At 47.6% G+C, this 10,000-nt stretch overlaps 1 protein-coding gene across 1 annotated transcript in view; it reads left to right on the forward strand.

Annotated features, from left to right (window-relative positions):
* Window positions 1-3,122: 3,122 nt before the first annotated feature.
* Window positions 3,123-10,000, forward strand: part of LOC311319718 (immunoglobulin superfamily member 22-like) — a gene marked incomplete at its 5' end in the record, with an annotated part of 27,505 nt that continues 20,627 nt past the window's right edge. Inside the window, 4 exons of the mRNA XM_084451321.1 lie at window positions 3,123-3,360; window positions 3,635-3,769; window positions 8,086-8,222; window positions 8,775-9,026. Coding sequence (XP_084307447.1) covers window positions 3,123-3,360; window positions 3,635-3,769; window positions 8,086-8,222; window positions 8,775-9,026 — 762 coding nt within the window. The remainder of the gene's footprint in view (window positions 3,361-3,634; window positions 3,770-8,085; window positions 8,223-8,774; window positions 9,027-10,000) is intronic.

Here is a 10,000-nt window from a genome sequence, read left to right on the forward strand (position 1 = left end):
GGCTAACGATCTCATCGTGATCTCATGATCTTCCCAGCTCTCCGTCATCCCTTCCGAGCACGCCGACACCATCTCCACGACTCTGGCAAATCACACCTAGGCCGAGAGAGACAGTATTAGTCGGAGCAGCAAACCTGGAATAGTCCGCTTAGCCTACTCGATGTTGGATTGATTAGAAACATCCATCGCTTCCGTCTCTTCCGGTGTCGCTTCCAAAACCTGTCTCTGCCCTCGGTTTTTAGGCCTGGATGCTCACAGAGAGGAATCTAGGTCATTTCTCGTCCGTCATTAGTATGCCAGCCAGGTGTGGCACAAAGAGGATTAGAGAGAGCGAAAATCCTGTTCCGGGGCTCTCTTCTCCTATACTGAGGGTAGAATTCACTCTTCCCAAATCCCCAGCACCTCCCAACACTGTTCAGACAACAAGGGATCTGATCTGTCTGGAAAAGTTGTTCAGTACTCACTTGAATTGTGTCTCAAGTGCGTTAGTGAGTTTCTATATTGCAGTATATTTTTTTTAGCAAAAATAATCTAGTCGGAGTCTGGCCAATTGACAACTTAAATCGATTAATTCAATTTTGATCACCTGCCATTGTGATTTAGGTAAATTGTTAAATGGCATAAAAGAGTGATGATATAATCAGCATTTTACTAAATACATAGTAATAATTTGTTGCTATGCTTCCTGCTTATATTGTACCTAAATAGAGCAAGCATGTATGATTTGACACTTGCTATTACAACAGAGGCTGAAAACATGATGTAGCTAATCTGTCGATTCTAATAAAAATGACGGAAACATTTCCAAACAGTACTAGAGCTCTCCTACTGTACAGGATGTTTTTAAATATGTATTGAAAACTGGAGAAAGCTGCTTTTACACAATTAGTCAATAGTTTTTGACTGCAAGGCAGTCATAGTAGAGATGAAGACAGGTCCTACAACACGTAGGCCTAAAATATCATCTCCGTCAGCACCGTGGGCTCGAGGGGGCTCCGTGAGCTCATGGCCTTGGACGGCTGGCCTTTCAGACCTGGGGGAGATTCCTGCAGATGCCAGCTTAACCAAGCGCCCCTTAGCCCAGCCCAGCCCAGCCCAGCCCAGCCCAGCCCAGCCTGGCTCCTCAGTCCAGCCCAGCTCTCCTCAGTCCATCTCAAGCCTTATTTGTCCAGATATGAGAGCCAGCAGCTGCTAGCCAGAGCCTGAGCAGAGCACCACAGATCTCAGGGAGAAGTCCCAGCGAGGAGGCAGTAGGCAGTAACCAACATTAGCTCTCCAGGCCGGCTGGCTACCCAACAGAGGAGCAGGACCGTGGCAGCTTGAACCACCACAGACTGAGCCCAGACAAGAGTGGCAAAGAAAATACTTACTAATCACAGAGGTAAGTCAAAAACCGTCCATGTGTTTATGTGCTTATACTTTCGTACAAACTGGTAGAGAGAAAGATAGACATATTTGCCATTTTAGAGTACCGATTGAGCAGGATGGAGAAAGTCTAGAGAAAGGGGGAGGGGTTTATATTTATTTCGTACTTCATGTTTCGAATTCTCATGCCTTAAAACAACCTGTGTCGGCGCTCTGTTGAGTCAGGCAGGCAGTGCTCCTTCGGATGGAGAGGCGTTGTGGTTTCATTTGGGAAGTGTCAATACTCAGCACTGATTGGTTAAAACTACACAAGTTGCTTATCTCGCTACCTGAGTGATCCTTCAGCTCATTCTCCCCCATGACTGGGTATGCGGGAGACGTGTTGTGTGTCCCACTCATCCGAAGATATAACTAGCACCCACAGGAATAAACAGTAGCCTATAATACAGCAGGTAAAATCCAGGCCCATACATCACACCGCAGCCCTCTTCCGTCATTAGCGAGCGTTTGAACGGTTTGAAGATGAGCTGTGAGTCACACAGCCTGCAGTCCTAATTATGGGATGGGGATTGAGTCCCAGCGACGCAGGTAATCTGCTCAAGGTGGAGAAACGCGATTTTAATGTGCCTCCTCGGCCTTTTGCTCGGTAAAGAGCCAAACACACACACACACACACACGCAAGTAGAGCGAGCACTGAGACCACTGAAGTGGTAATAGAATAAAGATGAGGTAGGAGAGTTCCACGACATGCCACCTGGAGACACAGAGTTATCACTCAGTGCAGGTGTGAGGCCTTCCTTACAAACTGCAAGTGTGTGTGTGTGTTCCATTGCAAGTGAAATGGAACACGGTGGCGGGGGGGCGGGGGGTGAGGAGAACGGGTCGGATAGGCGAGGGAAAGGATGTGTATTTCAATCATCTTCGGAGCGTGCCTCTGAAAACACAAACCCAATAACCTATGAGTTAGACAGAGGTACACAGGCAAACACACACGCGCGCTCACACACACACACACACACATACAAACACGCAAACACACACACACAAACACACATTTACTACAAGCAGAGCGTGGCTGAATGACAATTGCCTCTTTTGCCACCAGAGCAGAGTGGCATGGGAGACAGTGTGAATATAGAGGATGTAGTTTGGGCTGTTCTCTGGGGACATTGGACACAGTGTGAATATAGAGGATGTAGTTTGGGCTGTTCTCTGGAGACATTGGAGACAGTGTGAATATAGAGGATGTAGTTTGGGCTGTTCTCTGGGGACATTGGACAAAGTGTGAATATAGAGGATGTAGTTTGGGCTGTTCTCTGGGGACATTGGAGACAGAGTGAATATAGAGGATGTAGTTTGGGCTGTTCTCTGGGGACATTGGACACAGTGTGAATATAGAGGATATACTGTAGCTAGGGTTGTTCTCTCTCCATTTGCTTTTGCACCGCTAATGGAAGCTTTGTAGAGGGGGGGAGGAGCTACAAGAGATTTACAGAACACCCGCTGTTGACTTCAGAATTATTTAAAGGCCACATGTTTCAAACCTGCTTCTACTCCAGTCCCCCATCCCCCCTCCACACACACACACACACACACACACACACACACACACACACACACACACACACACACACACACACACACACAAACTCTCTCTCTTTTTCTCTCTCTCGCTCTGTGTTCCCACTCCACCCAAGGCCTAGCTTACCCACCAGTCAACACCGAATCCTCTCTGCTGTAGACACCTCTGGTGAGCATGGCTGCAGAGGTCCAACAGGCCAGCGGGGGCATGATGGAGATGGAGAAGGAGACGACGATGACAGGGATGGAGGAGATGAAGACGGAGGAGATGAAGATGACGGGGATGGAGGGGATGAAGAAGGCAGGGATGGAGCAGATGTCCGAGATTCAGACGTCCTCCTCCTCGTCCACCACCTCCCTCACCATGAGCTCCACGAAGACACGCAAGGTCTCCCAGACCAAGCCTGCCGAGGGTAAGGAAGCCAAAAACTGTCCGTGTATGCTGTGAAGTACTGTGAAGTACATACTACATTTGAGTTGATATGATATACCTTTAATGAGTGTGCTACACCTCTCAAACCCATAACAATAGTCACTGTTAAACTGTAGGTCTGGTGAGTTTAGCTCAGCTACTGAAGGGAGGACTGTCGTAGCACAGGTTTGAATCAAGAAGATCCTGGTCTGATCTGGACCAGAACACACGTCTGCATCCATTGTTGGTCCTCACAGTGTGCTCTGTTTCCCCAGAGCATTCGGTGGTGCAGCGTAAGACCTCGGCCATCGTTGAGTCCTTCCGCCAGGTGCAGAGTTCCCCCCATATCCCAGAGGGGGACTCCGTCCCAGATTTTGAGGAGAGGCCACGCCCCATCACGGCCCAGGAGGGTGAGACTCACGGCCTAATCTCAACTAACCTTTAAACCTTTATTTATGCAGGGAGTCCCATTGAGAGAGAGCTCTCTTATGTACAAACACACACAATACAATTTAAATACAAAAACACATTTAGGCTATAAATGCAAAATGCATTTAACACAAAATATAATATATAGAATATTGCTACATACTTTATGAAGGCAATTATAGTCATCAGAACAAAGTCCCTGATCGGTCCTTTGAATTGCCGTCGAACTTGAGCGAATTCTGGAGATCGTTCCATAGAAATTGTGCAAAATATCTAAAAGTAGACCTTCCCAATTCTGATGTGACCAATGGGACCTGTGTTATCCAACCCTGAGACCCTGGGAAAGAGATTACAGTAGGTATGTGGGTAGCTTATGTAAGAAGGCCTTATACACAAAGAGAGAGCAGAGAATCATCCTACTGTGCGGGGCTTGAGAGAAGGCCAGTCTACATGGCTTTTCAGTGTGGGTACGGTAATGTGCACTAAAATGACCAGCAGTAATAAAGTGCTGTGCTTTGTGATTTGTGATCATTTGCACCGAGTGGTTTTAGTACAGTGGCAGCAGCATTCATATAGACCTAGATAATGTCTCCATTAGTCAAGAACTGGCATGAAAGTGGACTGCACAATTTATTTTTTGCTGCTCAGTGAGAGGCATGGCCTATTTCTATATAAGAGGTCTAATTTTTTACTTCTTGATGAGCTCATCGATATGTTTTTAATTAAAGTGTATTATCTATCCAAATGCCCAGGTACAGTATGTTAGAATTGGACACGTTCAATATGGACCCTAACTTAATGATCCTGCTCATCACACGGCTGCGCAGACTCTGAACATTCTAAACCGTTGGTTTTGTTGGTGTATGTGAGCCCGTTCTCATCAAGCCGATCACTTAAAACTCCCATTGCCCAAGCACACGGAAACATTTTGCTATTGAAATAAAAAGTGTAGCCTAAGCCTATTAGTATTAATGTCGATGGTAAGTAGCCGTGTAATAAGCAGGATAGCGTATGGCCAGCTGGTCATTATCGAAAAATAAGAGCCCTTCAGCGCGTTACAAAACCGAACGCACTCATTATCCTGCTTATTACACGACTGCATAGGTTATTAATGACATCACATCAACATTAATATCAAACCCTGTAATTCTCCTCTAGTTATGCTCAAAAAGACAGATTTAACTCAGTATGCACTGAGATAGTATGTCTGTTGAATAGTTTTCAAATAGATTAGATAGAGGTGGATGGATGGATGGATAGAGGGATGGATGGATGGATGGATGGATGGATGGATGGATGGATGGATGGATGGATGGAGGGAGGGATGGATGGATGGATGGATGGATGGATGGATGGATGGATGGATGGTGGGATGGATGGATGGATGGAGGGATGGATGGATGGATGGATAGAGGGATGGATGGATGGAGGGATGGATGGATGGATAGAGGGATGGATAGAGGGATGGCGGGAGTGATGGATGGATAGGCTACACAGTAGGCTACATATGGATCCTTTGGGGGGGATTGTCAAAAGTGTCAGAAGCTTTAAAACTTCAAGATTTAAAATCCACTTTTATGTTCCACAAATGGAACATGTGTCTTGGGCTTGGGCACGCTTCAGCCGTACAAGAAAACGCGAGCGTTCACATACAGTAAACAGATACAAAGTGTTAGTGCGTTAAAGTGCCCTAGTGCATCCATACAAACAAGACAGTTCAAATACAATACTCAAGTACAAACAGCCCTACAATGTGAAGAGAACCCATAGAAGGACAATACATACTCTCATCTCCCCTGGTCTTGTCACTTCTTCATTTGCTGCTATGTAAAAATTTTACAGACACAGGGATAAATGAATTCTTATCTATTTAGTCTGCAGCGAGAAACCCTGACCCTCCTCCCAGAGGGCAGTAGCTGATACGAGTGCAGAACGTGGGAGGGGTCTGTAAGTATCTTGGCTGGCCTAAAGGTCGCCTGTTCATAAGTAGACCGAAGGGATGGATGTTGCTTTACTCCTTTAATCTTCCAAGCAATTTGCAGTTGCACTGAAACATTACCAAACCAAGTGGTGATGCCATCTGATAAGGCTCTCTATGACTGCCTGATAAAGCACTGGCTTCAACTTTTGGTCGCTATGGACTCTAAGTCAATGCAAAAAAGTGCAGTCGCTGTTGTAGGCTGCTACACACGCTATCCACATGGGTTACAGGTTAGTGAGTTGTCAATAAAAACATCAAGGTATTCGTATGATGTGACGTGTGTGATGGTTACATCATGGATGACTGCAGGCCTAGGGTCCCCTGGGGTCAAACATCATCTTTGTTTTTTTAACCAGGGCTGCCGCTATAGGGAGCGCGGGGGGGGGGGGGGGGCGAAAGGGGCGGTCCAACTGGGCCTCGCGCTCGAAGGTCTCTTCGTTTTGGCCGAAGTTGGCCTCGCGTTTTGGCCGCTGTTAGTGCGCGGTGGTGCGCTAAATTAACTTCCCCGAGGTAATCAAGACATTACTGGAAACACTGTGCTTTCGTGTCTCGGAGCCATCCAGTGGGGGGGGGGGGAGAGCCATCTCGGGGGGGGGGGGGGGGGGGCTTGTGACTAAGCGAAAAAATATCACTTAAAACCAGGGAGGCAGCAGAGGTATGCTGATGTATGACCAGGTCTGAAACCTGAATGATGAACATTTAAAATACTATTGGCCATTAATAAGGGAGTCAAACATTTTTGCCCGGCAAGCAAGTGTGGAGGTTATTCTGGAGGGCGTATATTCTGAGGGCTTATAGACAGTAGGCCTCCAAACATTTGTCATAATTCCTAAGACAATCGTCAAGTTAAAAATATGTGTCAGCAATAGTTCGGAAATCAGTGGCAGTACATCTTTTTGAAATAGTTGAAGATTACACACCAACGTCCCCTGTGGTGTGATGAAGATCGTGTTCCCCTGGGTGCAATTAGTGATGAGCTCATGGAAAGTGAACCATGTTCATTAAGGAACTCAATTAGGAAGCCCCATTTCCAGTTGTAATTACATTTCTACTGTATATGTAAGTTATACCAGAATGAATTATGTCATGTGCAGGCTTACTTGCAGTATTAAGCGCTAATGCTCCATGCTGTCTGTACAATGGCCTAGGCGTGATATAATATCTGTATCACACCTTTAAGTGAGCGTCCGTGACTCCATGTTCCTCCCTCTCTCTCTCTCTCTCTCCCTCTCTCTTTCACTCGGCAAGTCTTCTTCAATTCATACACAGTATGCACCATCTAGCTGGGGTTACGCTACTGTGCACTGCAGCCTGAAGATGTTTTGGAGTCTGACACACTTTGGCTCTACCTGTGAATAATAGATGAAGGGACTTTCATAACACAATCCACACGATCACAATAAGCACCACCGACAAGTAGCAGAGACCTTCGTGGTCGTTAGCATTCCCTGTTGAAAGAGAGCTGTACCGTAGATCACCCTCTACCCCCTGACATAACCCAACTAATGAAGACAAAAAAGGAATACTAGAACAGTGAAAAGCATCTGGTCACCCTAAAGCTAACCATTTGGTACATGTCCAATTTATTACACAGAAAAAGAGCAAGCAGTCTTAAATAGTTAATCATTTAATAATTTAATATTTGAATAAGGGATAGTACTGTAGGTAGCCCAGTGGTTAGAGCGGGTTCGAGCCCCAAGCCGGGCCACAAGGTTGAAACTAGGGGTGTAACAATATATTGTGCCACAATATATCGCGATACAGAAACGTCACAATACGTATCGTCAAGGTGAAAACAATATTGTGATATGTTTATTGTATATCAGTGAACACTGGCTACACAACGCTGGTAACAAACATGTCTTTTGTCTCTAGGCCTATCCATGATTACAACAGTTAAGCTCTAAATTCACAAAGTGTAGTGGAGTAGAAATGTGGAGAAATGCACTATTGGTGTGAACAGCAGCGCTACTGCAACGCTTCACACCTGCCCTTAGTGTATCGTATTGTTATCGTCAACCCAATATCGTGTATCGTATCGTATCGTGAGATTAGTGTATCGTTACACCGCTAGTTGAAACGTATCTGGAGGACTGCTGGGTGAATTATACCCTTGAGCAAGACACTAAACCCCAACACACTTGTGCTTGACTCTATAGCAAAATACCCCTGAGACCAATGAGAACACGAACATGCAGACCTGAACACACGAGCATGCACAACTGAACAATAACACGCAGAACTGAACAATAACAGCCAAGAATCAGATCATAGTTTCAAGTGTTTGACACGTATTCTCCACCGCGCCTCTCTTAGGGGACAAGGCGTCGTTTAAGGTGAAGGCGACAGGAAGCCCCCAGCCCAGTGTGACCTGGGAGAGAGCTAGCGGAAAGCCTCTGTCTGAGGGAACCAACACCTTCTACGACACCATCAACAAACGACATGTCCTAAAGGTGAGATAGCCATGGCTTGCTAACTTACTGTACAGCACGTCCTTGTAGCCCATGAGCTCACCTCAACCAGCTGGGGGTGCTGTGGTGTGTCGAGTGAGTTTAGGGGGGTGAGCGTAACAGTCAAATTGGTTGAACTCATTCCTCAGTATAAACACCTCCCACCCACACCATGGAACTATTGCTTGGCGGAAGTGGCGTTTCGTGAGTTCAAAAACCACACCAACAACCAAATGTGTTTAAGGACATTTACTGGGATGAACAGAAGATCGGTTGACAAATGAATGAGTGAATGAGCTGAGGTAGTGTATCCAGGCAGGAGACAGGCAGGGGGAAGCAGGTTATCGCCAGGCTTTCCCCGAGATCACCAGACATGACACCTGGATGGCCGCCGGAGGAGCTCGAGCAGAGGAAGGTGTGTGGAGGGAGTAGGGGGTGGGATGTGAAGGGAACGCATATTTTACAGCGCAGAGCTGAGGCTGGGGTGTGTGCGGCATGGCGGGTTGGTGCGGACGTAGGTGTGGTGGGCTCAAAGAGGAGACCCCCGAAAGGTAGCGAAAGGCTGGCAGGAGAGCAACGAAGGCATCGACAACAGACCCAGACCCCCTGGACCCTGACCCCCTGGACCCTGACCCCCTGGACCCTGAACCCCTGGACCCTGAACCCCTGGACCCCCTGGACCCTGAACCCCTGGACCCTGACCCCCTGGACCCTGACCCCCTGGACCCTGAACCCCTGGACCCTGACCCCCTGGACCCTGACCCCCTGGACCCTGAACCCCTGGACACTGACCCCCTGGACCCTGCCGTGGGGAGGGAGATCTGGAGGAGAGATGGAGGGATGAGGGGTAGTGGGTTGAGGGGATGGAGGGATGAGGGGTAGAGGGATAAGGGGTAGAGGGGTGAGGGGATGGAGGGTTGAGTGGATGGAGGGTTGAGGGATGGCGGGTTGAGGGATGAGTGGACGGAGGGTTGAGGGATGAGGGGCAGAGGGATGAGTGGATGGAGGGATGAGGGGTAGAGTGATGAGGGGTATAGGGATGAGGGGTAGAGGGGCGAGGGGACAGATGGATGAAGGGAGAAGAGTCGTTGTCAGGTGGGCAAAGTTCCAGGAAGTGATGGTCGACCGAGTATCAGGAAAGAAACAGCAAAAGCAGACACACGAGAGAGGGAGAGAGAGAGAGAGAGAGAGAGAGAGAGAGAGAGAGAGAGAGAGAGAGAGAGAGAGAGAGAGAGAGAGAGAGAGAGGGGGGGGGGGGGGGGGGGGGGTAGATTAGGTGCCTAGCCTACTGTTGTTGGTTGATCATAGATAGCGTGTAGAAACAGGGATGACAGGTGAATCAGGATTGTGTTAGTTGAGTTGTGGCGCGGTCTTCGTCCCGAACCTGACCAGGTATGAGAGGTTGTCGCGCGTGTTCGCAAGTCAGAGGAGCCGAGATCGAACCCACGGGCAAGTGAGAAGGGAGGAAGCGATGCTGACTAGCGACACAGACTGCGTGTGACATCCTCAAAGTGAGCTTGTTAGAAAGCTATAACGAGCATAGGCCTACATTTTATCCCATAATATAGCTTTAAACAATCTGTCCTTTAATGATCTAACCTGGCAACAGCTAACCTGCAGGTCTTGAGCTGGGACCAAAGCCGTTGCCCTGTAGCCTATTTAAAATGGAGCTGCATGGAGGCATATTTGGTTCATGCTACATTAACTATCCCCTTTACTCCAAGATGAATGGTACCAATTCGTCTTACAACGAGGTGGCACTGATGCTAATAGCATGGAAA

This window comes from Borostomias antarcticus, assembly GCF_949987555.1.
Source record: "Borostomias antarcticus genome assembly, chromosome: 16".
NCBI classification, from domain to species: domain Eukaryota; kingdom Metazoa; phylum Chordata; class Actinopteri; order Stomiiformes; family Stomiidae; genus Borostomias; species Borostomias antarcticus.